The sequence below is a fragment of the Carassius gibelio genome, chromosome B10 (genome assembly GCF_023724105.1).
Source record: "Carassius gibelio isolate Cgi1373 ecotype wild population from Czech Republic chromosome B10, carGib1.2-hapl.c, whole genome shotgun sequence".
Taxonomy (NCBI): Eukaryota; Metazoa; Chordata; class Actinopteri; order Cypriniformes; family Cyprinidae; genus Carassius; species Carassius gibelio.
Window position 1 is genome coordinate 8,047,097 of NC_068405.1, and position 24,335 is coordinate 8,071,431.

Below are 24,335 nucleotides of genomic sequence, written 5' to 3' on the forward strand. Positions count from 1 at the left end.
TGCTGAAAACATACTCATGCTCAGGCCATCCAGGATGTAGATGAGTTAGTTTCTTCATCAGAACTGATTTTGAGAAATGATGCATTACATTACAAACTAACAAGAATTAGCTCATTATATACAATCCATTAACTAATGTTAACAAACTGAACCTTATTATGAAGTGGGGTACTTAAATTAATATTAGATTTGCAATAGATCAACTCAGTGTAGCATAAAATGTTAAAAAAAAAGTAAAAAAAAATCTAACAAAAGACCTAGAAATGTTACAAAAGACCTATATTTTCGATTGCTCAGCTCTCTAAAATGTGACTTATCGCATGATATATGCAATTTGTCAAAGAAAAACCTTTGAGGCAAGAGTTGAGGAAAGGTCAACCTCCTAACAAAAATGTAATGGAAAATGTTTACATTCAAATTCACAATTAATCTGATTCTATTCATATAATGCGCTCAATGTTCTGAATGTATCATTAGATACATATTATCTAAAATATTGAACCTGCTCACTTTGATAATGAACAGTACTATATTACAAGTACTTGGTAATAATAAACCAAAATGTTGAATCGAAATGATAAAATAATGCAGGTTTTAAATTTGTATTCAACTTCAACACATGGCAAAAAGTTTTCAACCAATTTATTATCCACATTGTATTCTTAATTGTATTATCAATTACAGGACCATTTCTGCATCACTTTAGAACATGAAACAATATAACTGATCTATGACTGAAACAAAAATACTGTGATAAAGCAGTGATGAAAAAACTATTCAGAAATAATTATAATAATAATAACAATAATAATAAGAATAATACAGTTGGTATAAACAGGCACTGAACCATGTATGTGCGCAGATAAGAGAGACAGCGTGAGATTTAAATTGGCTCTGATGAGAGAAAGAAGAGCTAGGAGAGAAATCTGAAATCACAACACAATCACATGGTGATCACAGAAGTCAAAGTCATCTGCAGGACTGTAGTGTGTGGCTACACACCCAGCGAGAGAAGAATATCACTGTCAAACAGGCTAGAAACAGAACAAATATTCTTGATAATCATTGTGTCATTATTAAAAAGAAGAAAGTTGGTGCAACGTCCTACTTGTTTTTACATCAACAACACTGGAAATAGGCTAACTGTTGCCTCTGTAAGCATGAACAGCAGAGAGAAAGAGCGAGATAGAAAAACCCTTCTGGCATAAGATGTTCTGTTCATAGTCCAACAAGCAGAGTTTAGAAAGAGCAAATGTAGCCCTTGAAATCAAGAATTCATGGCTGTTATATATCCATCTCACATCAAGGTTTGTAAAATATGATCAATGGAAATCTTTATGCCATTAATGCAGGGAAACCAAAACCTGTACCTTTTTAGATAGGAGAAATGTGAATAAAGAAGAACAAATTATTTAAACATCCAAAACAGAACAAACTAATTGCAAATTGTGAAAACATCTATTGATATTTAGAATCGCACATAGTAACTCAATAATATTTTAGTAAAAAATAATGCCTCTCATCCCATGATACCTCATAATCAAACACTTACATCATTTTGACCCAACAGTTTTATTGCAGCCCACTTAGGGCTTTTCATAAGTTGTACTATATGTGTTGGTTTGTTAAAACAAAGTCTGTGGTTATATCAGTTATTATTCACCTAAATCTCTTGAGCTACGTGAACAATAGAAAAGTTCCAATTCACACCTTATACTGAAAAATTCAAGATGTCAGTGCTTCCATATATTGGTGTCTTTTGAGAAAAATGTAAGGAAAGCATAAAAACTTTAGCTTTATTTTCTGAATCTTCTTTCCAATTACCGAAAACACAAAACAAGGGATTCAGGAGTGAAGCAGATGCGCATAGGGAGGGAGATGGTCTCCAAATTTGCTCTCAGCCCATTTTTGCCTTTATAGTTTCCAGTTACAAACAAACACACTGGGTCGTCTTCCTAAAAGCTTGGCACTCTGGGAGTTTCCAGAGGACACAGTTGACATTGTTTTTTACGCAGGCAAACACTACAGTATGAAATGCCAAATTATGTCTTTCCGTGAGAATTTAGTCTGTTGCCTGTGTTGTTGCAGTTAGCCATTAGCATTTAGCATTGTACAATTTTGGCTGGCTACACGTCAGTGCTAATGCTGCAGCTTCGCGTGAACATCTCCCTCATGGTGACCGAGCGGCTGAGGTTTAGTTTGTGGTAGTTGGGTAGCGGCATCGGCAGCTGGGTGGGCAGCGGGCTGGGCAATGGGGCAGGGAGTGGGGTGGGCAGCCCCAAATCCTGTTGATGCACGCTGCGGTAGCTAATACGTTCACCACCATTTCTTAGGCCGTCTGGTTGCTGCAGGTAAAATGGCAGGTCGTAATGCGTACAGGATGGACAGTACGTCTGTGAACGTGTCAGTTTTCGTGTCGGCGGGGGCGTGAAGAGAGCAGGCCCATTGGGAGAGGCTGCCGTTGGGACAGTGGCCGCCAGGATGTTGTGGTTTGAATGCACTGGCGGCATACGAGACGTGACGGCGAAGTCAGGCTCCTCCTCCTCTGACTCCGACTCCTCCTTCTTACAGCAATAGTACTAGAGGGATGTAAAGAGACACTGTGTCAGCTTAGCATTTTAAATATACATAATAACTAAACACACTTTAGTTGAGGACCAGTTCTTACTATTAACTAACTACAACTTTTGACCTAATTTGCTGCCAATTAATAGTTTGTTTAAATGGTAAATTTAGGTATGGGGGTGGATTAAGGGAATCTAAAATATGGTCATGCAGAGTAAGGCATTAACATATGCTTTATAAATACAAATAAACAGCCAATATGCTAGAAGTGTGCATGCTAATAAGCAACTAGTTAATAGTGAGAATTGGTCTTTAAAATGAAGTGTTATCAAGTAACTTGGGGCCAGATGTACTAACAGCTTGCGTCAGTGCAAACCGTCTTTTGGCATTATAAGTTAGTTCACCCAAAAATGAAAATTTGCCTGTTGTTTAGTCACCCTCAAGGCATCCGATTTATATGACTTTTTTCTTTTAAATGCTCATGAAGTGACTCAGAGCAGTTTGGGGTGGTGTTAGTGCAGTGGATAAGACACATGCCTTTGGTGTGAGAAACACGGGTTCGGATCCACTGTGAGACACCAATGTGTCCCTGAGCAAGACACTTAACCCCTAGTTGCTCCAGAGGTGTGCGACCTCTGACATATATAGCAATTGTAAGTCGCTTTGGATAACAGTGTCAGCTAAATGAATAAATGTAAATTTAATGTAAATGTTCTAGAAATTATGTGTATGTGTTCATGTACATATATCGAGACAGCAGAGGTTGAAAACACTTCGATCTTCAGTAGGCCTATGTGTAGTAAATGAAACCGCATGTCTGCATCAATTTCCACATGGGGCGGACTGGGAAAAATTTCAGACCGGGAAATCTCAAACTCATACAAACAAATTAATTCTGCTTTTATTACGTAAAAGTACAGTAACCATGTTTTTTTTATTACTCCCCAACACTTTATACATAAATTGTGGTTCTAATGCTCTTCTATTTGTAAATCCATTAAAATCTCCAACAACAAAAAACTGACAGCATCTAAAATCTAAACATTTGACAAGTTTTTAGAAGTAAATTTGGAGTTCATAGAATTATGAATACTTAGATTTATTTTGTTGTATTTATAATATGTGAAATTGAACACCAAGACATTTGTAGCAGTTTCATTCTATTCTGTATGATTTAAAAAAAGAACAGCAAATACGCATTCAACAGATTTTAAAATGTTTTTAAACGTCTTCTGCAGGAAGGTTGCATTTATAAACATTAATAATGTGGAATATTATTACGATTTAAAATACCAGTTTTCTATTGTAAAACATTCTAAAATTAAATTTATTATTATTTTATGATCAAAGATAAATTTTTAGCATCATTACTCCAGTCTTTAGTGTCACATGATCCTTCAGAAATCATTCTTATATTATGGATTGCTCCTCAAGAAACATTTCTGATTATTATCAGTGTCAAAAACAGTTGTGTGTTATGTTGATGAATAGAAGATAAAGATCGAAAGCGTTTATTTGAAATAAAACTTTTAAACTACACTTTGACTTCAGTCAATCATTTGTGTCTTTGCTGTATAAAAGTAACAAAAAATTTTTTAATCACGCTATCAATTTTAGTGCAAACCAGTTGTTTCAGTGTCAAATCAAATGTGCAAAAACCAACAAACCATCTGAAATACATGATGTGCCCCGTCTTTTCAATTCTGACGAGACATGTTCGTGTTTGTGACAAGCAGTCACTTCCTTTACAGAAAACATGAGATCTAACAGCAGCTACAGAAAAGGAAAGCATGTCACTACTTCCTAAGGGAAGAGAAGTTACTAAAACACAACATTATAACTGTAAGACAAATATGACAGTTCTCCAACAGAGAGAAAAGCACACAGAAACAAAAGAGCTCACCTGCAGCCTACAGTAACACAGTACAGCAATAATGCACAGTAAGATTACTGTAGCTAGAATTCCTCCTGTGATTACCACTGTCCCGGCTGTCATTCGAAAGGCTCTCCATCAACACCCTAAAAAACAAAAACAAAGAGAGAACGGCATTAGGTTAACGAGAAATGTCTATATAAAATTGTTTATGATCAAAGGTAACCCGCCATGCGACCACTGACTGAACTGCATTAGCTTCAATCAAATGTGCCAGGGGAATTTTATGGACATTTCGGCATGATAAATGTTTCCCAGCACCTATGATTTGAATGCCAAAATCATCACCTCACAGGGATGAATGTGAATGGGCAGAACAAATTTTAGGAAAAGAGAAACTTGACATATTCTAGGAGGGATAACGAAGGTCAAAAGAAGAGGAAATGATAGAGAGATAACCTTGGACCAAGTTGACTGATAAAAAGGTCAATAAACAAAGATGTGGATGATAAAAAAGAAAACATTTTAACAAATGAATTTAGTCATCATTTGGCACACTGTGATTACATTATGTTGTTGTATTTACAATAAATGGAATTAAATGTTTAATCAAGACACAACAAGCAAAAACATTGTTTTTCATGTACTAGGATTTATAGATTTTTGTCTGTTTTGCTTCCACAACATGTTCTTTCAGACAACCCCTACAAAATGTAATATTTCAAATACATTTATTAAATAGTAAGCATATTTCAAATCTATTAACATATATTCCAACATAACATTCGAGAGTTGCTGATATCAAAATTATTGGGAGTACTACTTTCGTACAATGCACATAAACCTAAAATGTTACTATTACTGAGGATTGTATTTCTGTATAATATCAGTATCAGTCTTTGTACCTGAAGTAAACTTGCAATAGTTCCACTTTAGCACAATCAAATATACCTTAGTGTATCTTGAGTTCAGCACTACTTCCACACAATTAAAGTGCATTAAGCACAAAATTAGTTGTTTCAAATTAGCAGACTTAACAGTTTAGTATACTAAAAGAACAATTGCAGGGTATTTTTTATTAATATTATAAATATTATTAATATTACATAAATATGCAGATGTATTTGTTCTATACTTAACATAAAATAGATGTATTTCTAATGCATTTTAGTACCTTTATTTTTTTACTATAGGGAAATGTAAATGTATATATTTGCATCTGTAGATTTCAATTACAACACATATCTTTACTCACAATCTAACAATTGAAGTCTATTGCTATTAAAGTCTAACAATCTTCACTTCAGTAGCACTTATATACAGGAAACTTTATAGTTGCATTCATATATCTATATTCTGAACATTTTTACAGAGAGGTTTGTTCTTATATCATTCACCTGGTATTGCAAAAGACGTTTGCTGCAATTGAGGTGGGATACAGGTAAAGTTAGGGACAGGTTTGGTGGTAAGGGATGGGTCAACAGTGTAAATATGTAATAACATTCAGGTATTTGTTTGTGCACAGTAAGTGCACTCTACATTACATGATTAATTTAAATAGTAGTTAAATGCTATCCCTAATATAAAGTGGGACTGTGTTTTTTTTCTTTATGGCTGTTGATATCCAAAATTCCTTAGATAAAGCATACTTTGCATATATAAAAATGACATTTAAGAAAACTTGTGTTACAAAACAGCTGTCTTAATGTACTGTAACTATTCTGGGGAAATATGGTTTAATCTATTAGTTACAATTTCTACCATATTCACCTGGATCTTGACTTAATGCCAAAACATTTACTCAATTTTACATTGCAACGTTTTTATTGTACCCACAGTGTGATTTCTAAAGAGAAATCAGACTCACTATTACAGCAAACACACACACAAATCAGTTTGCACATTCTACCATAGGGTGAGAAAATCCTTCAGGAGAAACTCTTATTTAACATCTTGTTAAAAGAAATAGTGATGCAAGAGCAGCATTGTGATCACAACGACACCCATGCTACTGCAGATTCAATCTGTAATATCTGACTGTTTACTTACTGCCTAATATATCCAACCCCTTGAGAGCTGCTTTTGTAACAATGCAATCAATACTATTCACTTCACGTGTTAGTGGTTTTAATGTTCTGGCTAATCAGTGTATGGGAAACTAGCTCTACTTGACCTCACGTCAACCACCCAGTTTGTTTAGACATGAAAGAGAATGAAAGGCAGCCTTTAGGAGAGATTGCTCAATGAATGACTGGAAACAGGCAAGGTTAGATGAGTATTAATAGGTTATGCCCTTTTAGTGGAGCTAGCCAAGGTCAGCTGACCCAAAAGCCTTAGTCAAATGTCACAGTAAGAAATGATGCTTACTTCATTTACATGTTAAGAGAGCTGTGGAAATGACTAGACACGATTGGCTTACTGACTATAATTAAATGTAAATGTTATCGTTGCATTAAATGAAACAACATTGGCTGCTTTGTAGTTGTAAGCATGACTGAATTGGAAGAGTATATGTTAAAATTAAGTGTTTTTTTATTACCTACTATTTTATTTATATTTGAGTAAAGCAAAAAAAAAACTATTCGAGTGCTTTACACACTATTTAGATATTATTTAGTATTTTATATTAGTTTTTATATTCTATATTAGCATTACAGAGTTTTAATAGTTTTAACACCTTTTTAAAATACTATTTCAGTCTTTCTGTTAAAATTTTATATTTTACTCAATGTGTTACTTGCAGTTTCTGCAATTTTTGGTTTCTACACAATTTATTTTGTGTTTAATCACTGAATGAATCAACAAACAACAATGGTAACCACAAAAACGTAATATTTAAAAACGTAAAAATATTTTAAATGTCCCAAGTAACAGAACATTAAACATTAATAGGTTTTATTCACTTAAAAAATCAAGAGAACAAAAACATATTAAGTCAAATTTTTACACACACAGCCAAAAAAAATAAAAAATAAAAATTGAGTAAAAAAAGTATGTTGGCCTTATTAAATAACTTGAAAATGAAATAAAATAAAACAATTTAAGCGCAATTACTGTCACAGTTGTGATGTACGGAAGGTGCACGCAGAAGAACAATAATGTAAACAGTCTTTAATTATCCACACAGACAGGGTAGCCACAAAAGGCAGGCAGGAATCACAAGTACATACAAAACGTTAACTTTAACACTGGACGAGGGAACACGGGAACAGACTAGAACTAAATACATTTGCAAAATGCAAATGAGGTTTATTAATGAAACACACATAAACCAAATGATACAAACAGACAGAGACAGAAACTAGGTCAATAAGAACACATGGGGAAGGAAAACACTACAAAACAACCAAGGGTTTGACAATGACTTCCAAAAGTAAATTGGAGTAAATTTTACTTAATCTTTTTTTCTGTGCTATAAATCAGACTGAAGGTTTTAAAAATGATGCGTAAGAAAACTCCTCTAACATTTGTAAGGTATAACGCTTAAATAAGACTATCTGTAATAGCGTGCGATTCAGGTGTGAAGTGACAGAAGTAAAGTAATCTTGTGTAGTGGCAATAAACTGTAATGAGCTTCATCTATCTTCTTTCCTCCACTGGGTGCTCTTTAGACATGGACCTCCATCAAGCTCCAATTTGAATTTAGCTTTACTACCATTAAGAAAAGAACAGATTGGAAACATTATGTCCTGAATACTGAGAGGAGGAAATAAAACATTGGTTCGTGTACTCTTCTCTAATAATAGAGTCCTGTCGGAATGAGAAACACACACACACCGGTCCATTTCCTCTTCAACTACCTTGATTTAAAGAATATCTGACTGTCTGAGGGATTCTAGTCTTTCTGTGTTTTATTTTGACAGGCATCTGTCTCAGCCAATCAGCTGAGCTGTCCTCGAGTAGTTTGTACCTGCTCCCAAAAATCAAATTAGGCCTTTGTAATCTGATTCGTCTAGCGGCCGAATGCAATCAATCGATCTGGGCTGGAAATGAAACAGGGCTGTTGGTTTTCATTTGATTGTGAAAAAGGCAGCTAGAAGAGAACATCAATAATACGTCAGAGCTCATTGTTGATATTAGGCTGAGGAGAAGCTAGAAATCAGTCTGTTAACCCCTGGGTCAATGACATGACATTTTCTTTTTTTTTGTCCATATACAAAATCATTACATTAAAAATAGAGTGCACACATGCAATGGCTTGCATAAACGTTCTTCGTTTCTGAATTAAAATTTATTTGGATATTTTATGGGGCATAAAGTAAATATTTCAAAGAATGTAACTGTCTTGACATCAAAATAAAGAATATATTCACATAAAAAAATGCATTTCTTAAAAAAAAAAAACCTGACTGCCATGTTCATGACCTTTAACCTAAAAATATTAGTAATACTGGGACCCAGTAATTCAAAATTTAAATTGAATAGTTATAGTTATACAAGCGTGTAACGTACGCAAAACCCAGCATTTACGCACAGCGCTCATGTGCACACGTAGCTGTAATTTAATGAAGTCAAACATCCATTAGCGTGCTGCAGTCTACCTCACAAACCTCCCATGGGGATCACTAAATTAGATCACAGTATGAAGAATATCTTGCCATATCACAACATATTCATCACATGTAGCTTTAATTACAGGATGTGTGCAAGCACACGCTCAGAACACAGAAACACACAGTAACCACAGACAAGTCACTCTGCCACTGCAGCATGTCCTTGTAACACAGTGGTCATAGTTCAAGCAAGCTTAACTCAAAATATAATTTTGAGATTTTTAATAAAAGAGAGAGAAGCAGGCCAAAAATATTGACGGCAGCTGTAGCTTTTTAGAAAATTATGACATGGAGAAGAAGAAGTGTGCATGTAAACATGCAGGTTTAATCATATTTAACGTCCTGTAAACACTTCCACTCTGATATGATGAGATGCATTAATCTCACCGAAGACTTTGCAAAACAAATCGGTCAAAAAAATGAAATATGACTGCAAAATCAATGACACAATTCAGAGTGTGACAAATCATATGCTTAAAAATGTATTGCATTTTTGTGTGGCTTATTTTTGCTGATAATTACAGAAAATTTCTTGAACATATCACAAACACACACCTGTCTGTCCCATGTGTAATGTTTTGTTGGTTATGCATGGCTTTTTCCTGCAGTCTGTGTCAAAAAGCAAGATCTATGTTTAAAAAGTCAGATTTAAATTTGTGAATATACATTTTTTTAAATAATATATCATTGAAACATAAGCTTATGAAAATAACACATATTGAAGGAAGTCTATGTGGAAAAAAAAGTATTTATCAAAATATTACTAGATTTGAGAGCCTGTTTCCACCTCATTAAAAAAAAAGGTTTAAAATGCAACTCCATCTTTACAGGTTTAAATTACAAATATATTTAAATACATTAAATGCAAATGACATTAAAGTATTTTTTATTTTATTTTAATTTTAATGCATGCATTAAACTTTAAACCTATTTCAAAGACAAAAGACATATGGAAATATATAGTCCTATTTAAATGGATCAAAAAGAGGCACACTTAAGTTGAAATAATTGCATTTAATATAAATTTAAATGATTATACATTTTAATTTAAGTGCAAATTGCATGCAGTTAGTCTCTGAAAACATGGCATTCAGTTCAGTCTTGATTATATTCTTTTAAAGTACACTATTTTAAAAGTATGCTGTAAGTGTACTGCTTTTACAAGGCTGCCTTTTTATTTTATTTATTTTCTTATAATTACCTTTTAATTTTATGATTTGGAGGTGGAAACCAGCTTCTGTGATAGTTATTCCAAAATATTTTTTTTGGTTTCAGCTTATTAGGTGCAAAACATTTGGTTTCTGCTAGTAATTTTCATTTTAATGCAATATTTAAAAAATTTGGCACCATTCATCAGGGATGAAAATTATGTTGGATGTTGGATTTCAAAATCTACCAGCCACTCAATGTTTTTACCAGCCACTTTCTTGTTTTTAACCGACAATGTGTAACTGCATGTGAAAATTAATACTACAAGATCTACAATACTTAAGCAGTTTATTTAATTTCAAGTCTCAATGAAATACTGACATTTTCTCTTTCAGTGAAGCTCAAAAATGCTGCCTATGCAGCTTACTAGGTTTTGATATAGCCATCTCTTGCTGAAGCAACTCATTCTCTCAACTCTGTAGCCCAACCGGATGACACACTACACTGAACTTTTTTTAATGCACAGAAAAATATTTGTCACAGGTGTGCACATGTGAATATATCTGCATTTTACAATAACTTCAAACATGTCCAGACATATTTATATTGCATCACTGTTTCATGTAAGACAGACTCTTTAATTTCAACTCTAGTGTTACATAATGTGAAGATGGTTTTGTACTGATGCCAGACTAATCATTTCCTTGTTATGAATAATTATATCTCTTGGTTTGCATCCAAAAAAAAAAAAAAAAAATCAAAAGAAATTAAGTCCCATTTTTTTTGATTATAGATTACTGAAAAATAGACATTTTTACATGATTGTGTTGCATAAAAACCTGTTTGAGGTAGAATTTCCACCAGATATATATAAAAGTACACCATACTTGTATGACACAACATTAAAGGCATATTTTGACATTCAATATTTGCCAAATCTTTAATTTTCTCACTGTATCAATTTTTTTTCAAAAAGGTGAATTTACATTTTAAGTACACTTCAGCTTACTTTTAAAAAGAGCACTTTTTACAAGAATAATATACTTTAATATAAAATTATCAGGGGTGCACATATTTAAGTGGTCCGCACATCCACATGCTCCGAAAAATAAAAAATGCGTTATATAAATATGTTCTGACAGCTCTTTTGCGTACCGACATGGTTGACAGCTGTTAATACACAATTACCATTTTAGATCACAGACTGTACTATATAAGTTTTATTTTCAACCTGAAAGCATAAATCTAGACTATGTCATGCCGTTTTCAAAGCACATTGCAAAACTATGACATTAATCCACTGACGCTCTTTTAATCAGCAGCAGTGATTGACATGGTCTCATTTGGAGGGAGTGAGTGTGACCCCATGGACGACAGCATTTCGATAAGAGGCTTCAGATGCGGAAGAGCTGTCGGGGACGTATGTCGACCCCACCCCCTTGCCAAAGGCTGCCCACCCATCCAAGCCGTGTTGGACTACTTCATTCGCCGGATGAACCTACTCGTCTGCTGGACAGGCGACTTCGGTGCTCCATTCCATGGCAGTCTTCCAGGCCAAACTCAAGTCCGGCCCAGACCCCGCGGCTTTCAAAGAGCTGCGGAGAGTGACCGACCTGGCCCTGGGAATGGTCTGCAGAAGGAAGGTGGTCCTCACAGCCACCTCCAACATGGGTTGTGGAGCGCTGTGCGATGGCAAACCAACTTTTGGCCACTGATCGAAAGGGGAAGGCCGGCTTCACATCAACTGCCTAGAAATGATGGCAGTATATTTGGGCCTTCGAACCTTTCTGCCGGACCTGAAAGGTCACCACGTCCAGGTCCGTTTGGACAGCATGACAGTGGTATTCTATATAAATTGCCAGGGCAGTCTCTCGTCGAAGTGCCTCTTCACACTAATGGAGCGCCTCTTGGTATGGGCTCAACTCAACTTGCGCTCGCTGAGAGCAGCACATATAATTTAATTGAATTCCTTACATTTATATAGAGCTTTTCTAGGCACTCAAAGCGCTTTACACAGACAGGGGGTATCTCCTCATCCACCACCAGTGTGCAGCATCCACCTGGATGATCCAACGGCAGCCATATTGCGCCAGAACGCCCACCACACACCAGCTTACTGGTGGAGAGGAAACAGAGTAATGAAGCCAATCAGCGGATATGGGGATTGTTGGGAGGCCATGATGGTCAGAGGCCAATGGGTGAATTTAGCCAGGATGCCGAGGTCACACCTCTACTCTTTTCGAAAGACATCCTGGGATTTTTAATGACCACAGAGAGTCAGGACCTCGTTTTAATATCTCATCCGAAGGACGGTTGAACCTAGGAGCACACATGCTCATACAGCAGCAACATCTCCTCAGAGGAGTGGACGCTCCACCCCCAAACGGTTCAGAAAATCTGGGAGATCTTCGGCAGGGCAGAGGTCGACCTCCTCACCTCAGAAAAAAAAAATACTTTTCAAAGGACAGGGACGTGTTGGCCCAAGATTGGCCCAACTTCCCCCTTTACAATTTTTCCCCAGATCGCTCTGATCCCAAGGGTAATCAAGTGAGTCAGGGAATAGAAATGCAAGGTGCTACTGGTGGTCCCGGAGGAACCAGCACTGGTTTACAGAGCTGTGACAGTGTTGAAGAGATCTGAAGAGCCCTCCATTTGAGCTGCTACAATCCATTGACCTTCATTCTCTGATGCTTCAGACTGTTCTGTTGCTATCATTAGCATTGGTAAAGCGTATGGGAGATTTGCAGGTGCTATCACTGAGCGCCACCTGCCTCGAATTTGGGCCCAATGACTCCAAGGTCATCCTGAAATCAAGGCATGCTATGTACCTCTAGACTCTGTTTAGAGCACAGGTAATAACTAGGGCTGGGTATCGATTCAGATGTCCCGATTCGATTCAATTTCTATTCACAAGCTCTCGATTCGGCCTTCAATGCCTTATGGGAGTAAGAGCCCATTCCACTAGAGGTGTGACCTCTTCCTGGGCTTGGTCTAGTGGTGTTTCCATTGCAGAAATTTGTGCAGTACCTCTAACTGTGCCTTCCTGTCCACATTAACCAGATTTTACATTCTGGATGTCAGAACCTTTCAGGCGTGGGGCCTTTCTGCATACAAGTTTGGAGTTTGCTTCATTCAAGTACACTCTAGGCCCCTTAGTGAGTTCCAAAGTTGTACTGATTTATTCTGGAATGATTATACAAGGCCGAAGGCGAGTTCTCTCTGAGTTTGGCCCTATAGCCTCTTGCGGGATTTCCTTGCAGAATACTTGGTTTGTCATGCTATTTAGCATCATGACTCAGTCGTCACTTCAGCCGAAGTAACCTGAGAATCCTATGGCGATGTGCCGCTTAAATATGGCCATTTATATTAATTTATATGGGCATTTATATTCGCTGCATGAACCAATGGCAAATAGTCAATAGTTACAGTGCGCTACTAAAAAAGGCTTCAGTCATCAGAGAAAAAGGAGTTTTATCAATAGCCTCTTTAACAAGATGCAATACTCGTTCCGTATCTCCAAGTAAGTTAACTACATTAACATGAAACTACTTATTACACTAAACACTTAACTACACAAAAATGGGAAAATTTGTATTTGTTAACATTAATTAAAACACTGTCAACTTATATGAATATGACATTTTTTATTAAGTATTTTATAGATTTGATTTGATTTATTTAGATATTAAGTGCACTAAAAATGTGTGTTATATACAATTAAGCACACTTTGTTTTCACAAGGGTTTTGCTTTAGTATTTCCCTTGCTTTTTATCCCACTTTACTGCTAGCAACTTCATTAAATCCTTCTTCTGTGACACTGTTTGTGGTTCTTTCAGGTGGGGGTCAAAGGTGCAATGTGTGAAGTGTCTGAAAGGAACTTAACTCCTGACACAGAAGTTTGCACATTTCTCTGTGGTGTGCCATGGGAAATAATGAGAAAGCATTTTCCTCTGAAGCATGGCAGAGGAAAAATCATGTGACAGCATGATAAAACAACCTGACAGGGGACATGAATGTGGAAACATAAACCTGCAACAAAGGTCGCTCATTTCTGCAAACAAGATAAGACTGTGACTCCTTCCATTGTGACTCAACGTGGCATCAAGTGCACTTCCAGAAGAATACATCTGGACTGCATGCACAAAGAGCTTTGAATATGGATGTGCCACCCTGATGACAAACCACCTTAGACCTGCATAAATTTCCATGCTGTCTCAGGCTGGTTTATGCTAGTTAGTGCCTGTCTCATGCTGTGAAACAGTGAAAGTGTAGCTGGTGAAGTTAGTCAAGTAGAATGATCGGTCTGATGAAGTTGGTTGATAGTCTTGATAGTTAAGAGGTGTGATGTGACACTATAACCAGAATCCAAAATAAAAACAATTCCTAGGCCAATTATGTAATAAAACCACAAACTGAGTAATGCAGGCAGACGATCACTTGATTCTACTTCAGATGTCCATTTACATACTGTTTAAATGAGAAATTGCTGCTTATTTGAGAACCACCATATCATATGACTTCATTATAACCTTGTGTCAAAGGTTTTCTAAAAATCTTGTTGCTGTATGTGACCTATAGCCTACTGTATATTATTAGGATGTATAATATTTTAAATTTTCTGTTGCTGTTAACTTTTGTTATGTTGCATCCAATTTGTTATCTTTCTAACTCCTATAACTGTGAATTGAATTATATATGTTAACATAAATTTTGTGTATTTTATCATTATGCGTGTTATCATGTTGTTAGAGCATGTATGTAAGCAGCACAGATGTTAAAATACACTATATTAGCAGAATGTATGTTAGCATGTTGTTACAGTATATGTTAGCACACAGTGTGTATGTTGTTACAGTATGATTAGATTAGCAATATGCATGCTAGCATGGTGTTAAAGTATGTTAGCAGCACATATGTTAAAATACAGTATACTAACAGAATATATGTTAGAATGTTGTTACAGTATTTTTAGGTTAGCACTTTTAGGTTAGGTTGCACTTGTTAGCAGTACGTAATCATGCTGTTACAGTATATGTTAGCAGTTTTTTTTGTTACATTTGGTTCAGTGTGTGTTACATATTGTTACAGTATGTGTTAGCAGTGTGTATTTTATCATGTTGTCACAGTATGTGTGTGTTAGCAATATGTTGTTATTGCATATGTTACCAGAGTTCATGTTATCATATTGTTACAGTATGTGTATGTTAGCTTTGTTTCTACAGTATATGTTAGCAGTGTGTATGTTATCATACTGTTACTGTATTAGCAGTGTGTATATGATGTTACAGTATGTTTATGTTATGTTGTTAAAGTATGTGTATCTTAGCAATATGTATGTGCATGTTATATTATGGAATGTAACAGTGTAACAGTATATGTAACAGTAACATTGTTACAGTAAGTATGTAAGCAGTGTGTATGCTATCATGTTACAGTATGTGTATGGTAGCATTATGCTGTTACATTATATACTGTATTAGCAGTGTGTATATTATGTTGTTACAGTATGCGTATGTTAGCAGTATGTATGTTAGCATGTTATTAGGTTAGTGTTATGTTATCATGTTATGTGTTAAAAGTATGTTAACATGTTATATGTTAGCAGTATGTACATTATCATATTTATGTGTTTGTTAGCATTATGTATTAGAGAGAATAAGTACACCTTGAAATGAACTTACGTAATTTATACAATACTGTTTAAAAAAAAAAAAAAATCATACTTCAAAATCCTTTGCCCATTAAACACAGGTAACATTTGAAGATAACCTGAACTATCTGAAACAAAAAAGACCTGAAATAGCAACCACAGACAGACATTTTGCACGAAAAACAACAATAAAGAGCAATGTATCTATTAAATATGTTTTGTAATTTTTGCAATGTTTTCTGGACATAATTATTAATTAAACTGTCTGAAAACTTAACAGACACTACATACACTAGAACACACAACAAAGGGTTTGCTAACAGATTACATTTTTGATAGGTTATGTCAGACTTAACAGGGAGTAAATAACCAAGAGGCATAAGCTTCTTTAAAGTGTGCCGTGAGTGCAATACAACTCTCTAAGTGAGACTATAGTGTAACCTAGTTAAAAGTATCACACACCCTGCAGTCAAAACTACATTTCTTTATTTTCAAAGAGATAAAAGGATGAAGAAATGTATAGGGTGATTTAATCCATGTTCAGACAAGCACAACACACTTGGCCTGAAAAGAAAAGAAAAAGATATAGAGCCTGAAGGACAATTTTATATAGGGCAAAAGAAATAAATAGCATATAATGATTTAAAAATAATAAGTCGTCTCACGTTACAGTGTTAATAGAGTCTTGAAACCATCATAAATCAACAAACAAACATAAAAAGTAGAATGCTGACAGTAAACAAATGCACTATGAAGGTTACCAGGGATATCAATATCACTTCCCTTTGAGGGACGTTTGGTTTAGGACTAAATGTGGCAGATCATTTGTTTATACCACATTAATTCCATGACTAAGTCTTCATACATGACCCCAGATAATACAAAAAGCATATTCTTATTATCAAGTCAAACTCAGTAAAAGCACTTCAATATATGAAACATGGCAGTGCCATATGCACTCTGCATAATCTTTCTATTTGTGGTTCGTGACAAATAAAGTGTTACACTTGGCAACCCCAAGGCTACTGCACAGGCCTGTTTGAGTGATCCATAGTGTGTGTGTGTGTGTTGAGGGATGAAGCATGCAGGTATGCCATTTGATAAATTATTCCCACACCAATGAAGGCTATGAACACATGCTACTTCCTCATGAGTTTATAGAGGACTGACGTTAAACCCACACTGATCCAAATATATAATGGCAGGGAAATGTATTCCCTTACCAAAGTACACAAACACTGCTTTTTCCTAATGTGCAGAATATCTCCGGTATCACAAACACATGCATACAGGAAGTAAACTGATTGCAGTGGACAGCTTGGATTTAAATTGCATTGAATATGCAGAAATGCATCCCTCAGATAAACAAACCCAAAGCAGACACGCTCGAATGCCAGTCTGGACTGAATTAATGCTTCATATGGGCCTGCTGGTTCGCTCAAGCAGTCTGATACATTAGGATGATCTTTCATGATGTAAAGTTTGCAAAGGGAGAGTGTTAAATGTAAACAGGACATGCCAGAGGGCAAAGAGCTGATTTTTTCTCCATTGCCTGTCCATTGAGATGTTTGAGATTGCATTTCATGAAGTAAAATCCATTTTAATATATATCTATATTTTTTTCAATTTGTAATTTCTTATTTTTTATAACAATGTAATTGATTAGTTAATTAGATAATTAATTAATTATTATTGTTTATACTTTAATGCTATAGTACATACTACTGTATTGCATGCAACGTGGTACTCTTGTGAACGTGTGGCCACTCAGGGAAGAGAAGAAATTGTTGAATTACAGTTGAACCACTGATGTAACACGGAGTATTTTAATGATGTCTTTACTACCTTTATGGGTCTTGAAAGTGTCAGTTGTGTTGCTGTCTATACAGGGCCAGAAAGCTCTTTGATTTCATCAACAATATCTTAATTTGGTTTCCGAAAAATGAAAGAAGTGTTTGCTATTTTTGATCAAAATAATATTAGTAACCAAAGTTGCATTATTTCTCCTGCATAATACAGCACAGTATCGACAAGTTTAGATTTGCAACCTGCTGCACATAAAGTCTATTCATAAACTTTAATAGTCATAATTACTATATCAAGGGAATTGAAAGGAAATTATGTTTTTTTATCTTAATTGTGCAGCTCTAATTCATGGTAGGCATATATAACATCACTTCAGAACAAATAACAGATACACTAGTCTATCTATCCTGGTCATCATGCCCTGTATCATCTAAAGAGATTAAATCCTTCAAGGGCACTCAAAGTGGCATCTTGTCACCGTGGAAACAGCAAACAGTTATGCAGTTATTCACAATCATACAAATGAATGGTTAAAATGGCTCCAGCTGTAAATAGCAGGTGTTCTGCATTGGGGTTCATCCATTAGTGACCCCTGTTCTTAAGCCATAATTGCTGTCTATATCAACAACTTAAGCCTGAAGCTACATTAATTATATATTGTAAAGTATAATTTCCCTACATAGAATAATAATAAAACATTTTTGCTTTAGATTTACTCATGGAACAGTTACTTTCAGTCAGAATGCCACTTCATATTATGCAGGTACTGAGAGTTGCGCTGACTTACATATGACTTTTTTTATGATTTTTTTTCTCTCTCTCTCTAAAACAAAAATCTAAAATTCTGTCAGTAATTACTCATGTCGTTCCAAACCTCTAAGACCTTCGTTCATCTTCAGAACACAAATGAAGATATTTTGTTGCATTCCAATAGCTTTCTGACCTTCCATAGATAGCAAGGGTCCTAACACGATCAAGGCTCAGAAATATAGCAAGGAGATATATAATCCATGTGACATCAATGGTCCAACCGTAATATTACAAAGCTACGAGAATACTTTTTTTGCACAAAGAAAACAAAAATAACAACTTTATTCAACAATTTGTCAACTTATAGCACCATTTTGGAGAGTAGCAGATACGTATGCTGTTCTGTGTCAGAAGCACCATTGGCGGATACTAGGGGTGTGACGAGATCTCGTGTTACTGGTCTGGACTGGTCTCACGAGAACGCGACGATATCCTTGCGCTGACCTTTCAGATATATTTGCATTACACTGGCTTCTTCACCAGTGGTGGTGTGTAAGATATTTTATGTACACATCAGGCAAGTAGCCGCTTAATAAGCGGGAAAATTGTGTAGTGTAGTCTTTATTCCAGTCATAAAAATGGAATTTACAGTTTAACGTGGAATGTCACGGAATTTGTCAAATTTTGAATTAATTAATCAAAAGTAGTTAGTTTCATTTAAATCAAATCACGATATGGGCTAGAATCTGTAAAGATTAAGCCACAAAAGTCAATTTAAATATGAATCCTGCATGTTCTGTCTCTGTTAATGAATGGTGCAGATGCACGGTTTCATTTACTACACACACACTGAAGCGCACACAACGAATTTTAATGGAAAACTGAATTTGGAAAAAAATCTAATGGATTTCATGTGGTCCTAACTATCCCTTTAGCCACGACCCCCAGTTTGGGAACCATTACTTCATTATTTTTGTTGTGGGGAAGTCGTGGCCCAATGGTTAGAAGAATCGGACTTGCAATCGAAAGGTTGTGAGTCCGAGTCTCGGGCCAGCAGGAATTGTGGTTGGGGGGAGTGCATGTACAGTTCTCTCTCCACCTTCAATACCATGACTGAAGTGCCCTTGAGCAAGGCATCGAACCCCCAACTGCTCCCTGGGCGCCGCAGCATAAATGGCTGCCCACTGCTCCGGGTCTGTGTTCACAGTGTGTGTGTGTGTGTGTGTGTTCACTGCTCTGTGTGTGTGCACTTCAGATGGGTTAAATGCAGAGCACAAATTGTGAGTATTGGTCACCATACCTGGCTGAATGTCACTTCACTTTCACTTAAACTGGAAATCATTTTACTTTAATGATGTAAACTTAACTGACTGCTTGGTATATTTGTGTTGTTTATTATTTATACTAATTATATTTTTTTGTGCAATTACTTGCCTGTCATTTGTTGTTGCCTGTTACTTGCCTGATTTTGTGGCAAAACATTCTGCAGTGTTTACATGTTGTTTATTACTGCATAAAATTTATTAAAATGGATGTTTAATTTCAAAAAGTACAAGTTGATTTCATAATGCACATACATTTTTTAGCATTTTGTGTTTTTCAGTTGAATAAAATACTATTTTCCCCTATAGCGGATACACTGTTTATGTTACCGGAACATAAACAATGTATCCGCGTACATATGTTGCATACATTGTTTACATAGGAGATACTCTCCAAAATTAAACTGTAAGGTGATGCAGAGGAGACAAATGTTGAATAAAATGGTTATTTTTGTTTTCTTTGCACACAAAAAGTATTCCCGTAGCTTCATAAAAAAACAAATGAATCACTGATGTCACATGGATTATTTTAACAATCTCTTTACTGCGTTTTATGAGCCTTGATCGTGTTATGATCATGGCTGTCTATGGGAGGGTCAGAGAGCTCTCAGAATGCATCAAAATTATCTTAATTTGTGTTCTGAAGATGTAAGACTCTGTGTCAGGTTAAAAACTCTCTCTCTCTCTGTCTTTCACTGTTAAATGGTAGGAGGTGCTATTACGTCTTCTGAAAGAGTACTGAATATCTGGATCAAAATACAGGCAAAGAAGAAGCAGAAACAACCAATAGTGTATGTAAGCAGATGCATGTGTAAAATAAAGTTATTAAAATAATGTCTTTTGAGAAAAACTTAATTTTCTCAGCTTTTTTAAGTGCTGATAAAAAAGAATGCATTATGTCAGAATATATTTTTTTTCTTTTGACATATTGCATGTTCATGTATTGTATTCATACAACAAAATATTCTAGGGCCCATAAATATTTTTGTGGAAATTAAAAAAAAGGCAACTTTGACAAAAAAAAAAAAAAAGAAAACAGAAAACAATTAAATTCAATTAATTTTTTTTAACATATAATAACATTAATAAAAAAAAAAGTCATTTATAAAATCATATTAAATTTGACAGTCCTCTATATTTCTAAAGGACTTATCCTCAGTTTAACCGGAACAACAGGCGCTACAGCTCTCCCGGGCCTCAGGGGCGACTGACTGTGTCTGCATTAGAGGATCCGGGGTGAGCATATGACTCAGGCATTTTTTTTGTAGCCACTATGTACACAACCTCCAGTCTTCCTCCATCACCACAAAGAGGATAAAAGTGTTTGCAGGACTTACATAAAAACACTCTTTTGTGAGATAACATAGTGTGTGTTTAGAGTTATTCCTGCAGGGCAGCTGAGTACAGCTCCAGCCTCTTTTCCACTTTGCTTCCTGCCCTAATCTTTTTATATCTCTGCCTGTCCAGTTGGCAAGAGGCCACTCCATATCCAGAATCATTCCACAATTATGTGCTTCAAAAGATATTCTGCTCCTGTCTCACATTGAACATCCCTATATGTTCATGGCCCCTTCTTGGAGAAGATCCTCCTGAGAAATCTCCTCCATACCAAACGATGTGAGAAATAATCCATTTTGTTATTGCTTTGGGACTTTTCCAATTCGGCTTAAGTAGGTTTGGGGGGATGTGAGAGCAAGCTTCCATCTTCTAGTAAAAACAGTCTTGTTACATGTTTATTCTGCAAGGCATTGGGCGGTATGTTCTCCCTTGGGGAGGCAGGAGTGTTGTAAGCCCATGCTGGTGTCTGCGGTCGCAGGAAGTGACATGGCCTTGTGGCAGGAGACATATCAACCGGTCTGGGGGAGGGGATGAGGGAGGAGAGCAGGAACAGTGGAGGACATAAACGAAAGAGTCGTGAGGAAATGTGGTGTGAAAGGCAGCCTGGAGGTTCTGGCAGAAAAGAGTTTGAAGAATGATCCTACAAATATCCAAATCATTAAACGTTCCTGCTCATAGGCCGTATGGTCAGAATAAAATCTTGTCTGTCTAAGTGCACTTTTCAGTTGGATGCTTCAAAAACATTGTATGACTTTAAAATATTTACATACTTTTTAAGGTGATGCAATTTAAAGTCACTGTAACATTCTGTAATTATTCCTAAACCTTGCTGCATGCAGAATACAAATAATTTTAGTCTCTGGGAAGCACGTTTATATTATATTATGAAAAATGTTTTGTCAGGGTAACCTAAAAAAATGTGTTAACATCATTGAAAGGATAAATGAAAAATAAATATTCCGTCATCATTTAATCACCCTTATGTCTTATGTCCTAACCTGTACTGTACCACTTCTTTCATCATATATAAATATGTATACACATATATATATACACACACACACATATATATATATATATATATATATATATATATATATATATATATATATATATATATATATATATATATATATTGTATTTCAGAGAAGAATGCCGTATATGTATGCACAAATGTATGTATGTAAGTATAAGTAATAAATAAATAAATACTAAGTTTTTAAAAATGTAAAAAGTTTTCTTAATTGTTGGAATTTTGGAATTTACCAAGAATGGAAGTCAATGGGATCCAAAGATGTCATTCACACTGTCATACACATTAATAAATACATTTTAAATTTTAAATAAAGTTTTAAATAAAGCACAGATTATTGGAAATTTGTACAAGAAAATTATATTTCAGTCAAGTCTACTTACACCAATTTCACAATATTTGTTTAACAGGTTTATGATTCATGAGGTTTATGAGAAAATATTATTCATATGACATAGCCAACTTGACTACTGAAATGTATTTTTACATTTCAGATCAGGCTAAAATAACTTTAAAGGTAACAACTCCACGTTCACTGCAACAACACAGAAAAGCTGTTTTGAAGATGATTTGGTTAAAATAAGCTTATTCCTCCTTTGAAGATGACACTTTGGAATAGACATGCTATGTCTCTATGATTCATTGGAATGGGGGCATCTTGCAAATTAATATGTGTGACAGGGAGACAGAGATGTGACGGGGGAGGGTCAAGGATGGAGGAACGGTCATGGCTGGGGGTGGAGAGAATTCTTTAACAATATTATGTTGGAAATGCCCTTCCCCCTTTATGTCCCATCTCGTAAATGTCGTAGGGGAAAAAATCTCTTTGCACCTTTCAAAGGGGTCATGGGAAATCGCACCCACCAATCAGGAGGAGTGTAGATTGCCATATCTGCTTGACTGCACGTGACATGATGGGTTCAATGGCTTTTAACGTTTGAGTTATCATTAAAAGAGAACAGGATGAGAAAGATTGACTTACTGGTAACATGATCAAAACCATAATGCAAAAACGTGATGTAGTTACAACTCATTGTAGATTTAAAAACTACGAAAGGCTGTTTCTTTGGGTGCATCTAAGTACAAACTGTGGGAAAATGTGCTTTTCATTGGTTTTAACCTGGAATTCAACCTCATATGTGCCTATAAGTTGTATACTGTAGTGATGATTTGGTTAAAAACATTAACTCAGACATGAATTATACTTCTATAATGACACAGTATTGAAAAACATCTATCTAGGATATACGACATGTGTGTAACATCAACATATTTGAATTAAATCGAGTTCAGCAGGTCAGCTTTCCATAACTTCAGCACCATGGACAGAGAACAAGTTCCTACGAATGCCAATTCAAGCTCTATCAAGAAAAACAGGCATCATTTAATTTCATTAAAAGTGTTATAATGAAAATATCAACTGGAGAATGTCACCGCGAGCGTTATTGACATTAAACGCGAATTAGGATTAATTCCTGTTCACACAAACCAATAGAGAAAAAAAACAGCATATTTCTATAACAAAAACAATTCTGTGGACATATGAACCGAAATAAATCACAGTTGTGTTCAATCTTACCTACACGAAGGTTAGAATTGAACCAGAGCACATCTGCAGAACTGTTAGGGGATCCGCGTGAGCGACTTTCGGCGGTTTTTCCCCCTCGACTTCTGGCGTCCTAAAACCGCGTAAACATGAAGCGAACGGGTTTGGGAAACAATAAACGCGGCGTATTAACAGTCTTAAGATGAGGCGAATCTAAGTGTTCCTTATTTCATATCCGTTTATGTGGAGTTGTCAACATCCCGAGCGACTTTTCATCGACGGTTCCTTAAACGTGAGGAAAAAGACAGGCTCAGAGAGCACAATCGTAGTAATTTAGAAGAGAAAAAAACTTGTCGAGGTAAAAAAAAAGTCCTTTTCGATAGGTAAACCTAATCGAAATCGCCGAAAATAGCGTAAACTAGTTTTACATCGAAGAGTGGTCCGTGATATTAGGTGGCGTATAAAAAGCCGTTGCTTCAAACGTCCTCAACCGGAACACGAAACCTTCGCAGCTCCATGTCACACTGCGCCTCGAGCTTCAGATGCTGTCTTCTCTCTTTGTACGGACGATGAAATCTCAGCTTGTTTGTTCACCGATGCTGATTTGCCGTATGTTTGACGTCGCTCTTTCCCGCCAGATAATTGCTGCTGTTTGTCTCGTGCAGCTGAAGGGTACTGTAAATCTGCCCGCGCGCGCGGAGTGGGATGAGACGGTTTTACAGTTCCGGTCGCTGCGCTGACTGACGATA

The 24,335-nt window shown here is 35.8% G+C and overlaps 1 protein-coding gene across 2 annotated transcripts; it reads right to left on the reverse strand.

Annotated features, from left to right (window-relative positions):
- Positions 1–450: 450 nt before the first annotated feature.
- Positions 451–24,335, reverse strand: LOC127966066 (protein FAM163B-like). 2 transcript variants are annotated; one of them, XM_052566894.1, is made up of 3 exons: positions 23,624–24,335; positions 4,469–4,584; positions 451–2,579 (listed from the first exon to the last, which is right to left on the reverse strand). In XM_052566894.1, the coding sequence occupies exons 2-3, from the start codon at positions 4,559–4,561 to the stop codon at positions 2,127–2,129; spliced, it is 546 nt and encodes a 181-aa protein (XP_052422854.1). In that variant the 5' UTR covers positions 4,562–4,584; positions 23,624–24,335; the 3' UTR covers positions 451–2,126. The 2 variants fall into 2 exon arrangements, with proteins under 2 accessions (XP_052422854.1, XP_052422853.1); XM_052566893.1 differs by having other exon boundaries at positions 454–2,579; positions 23,620–24,335.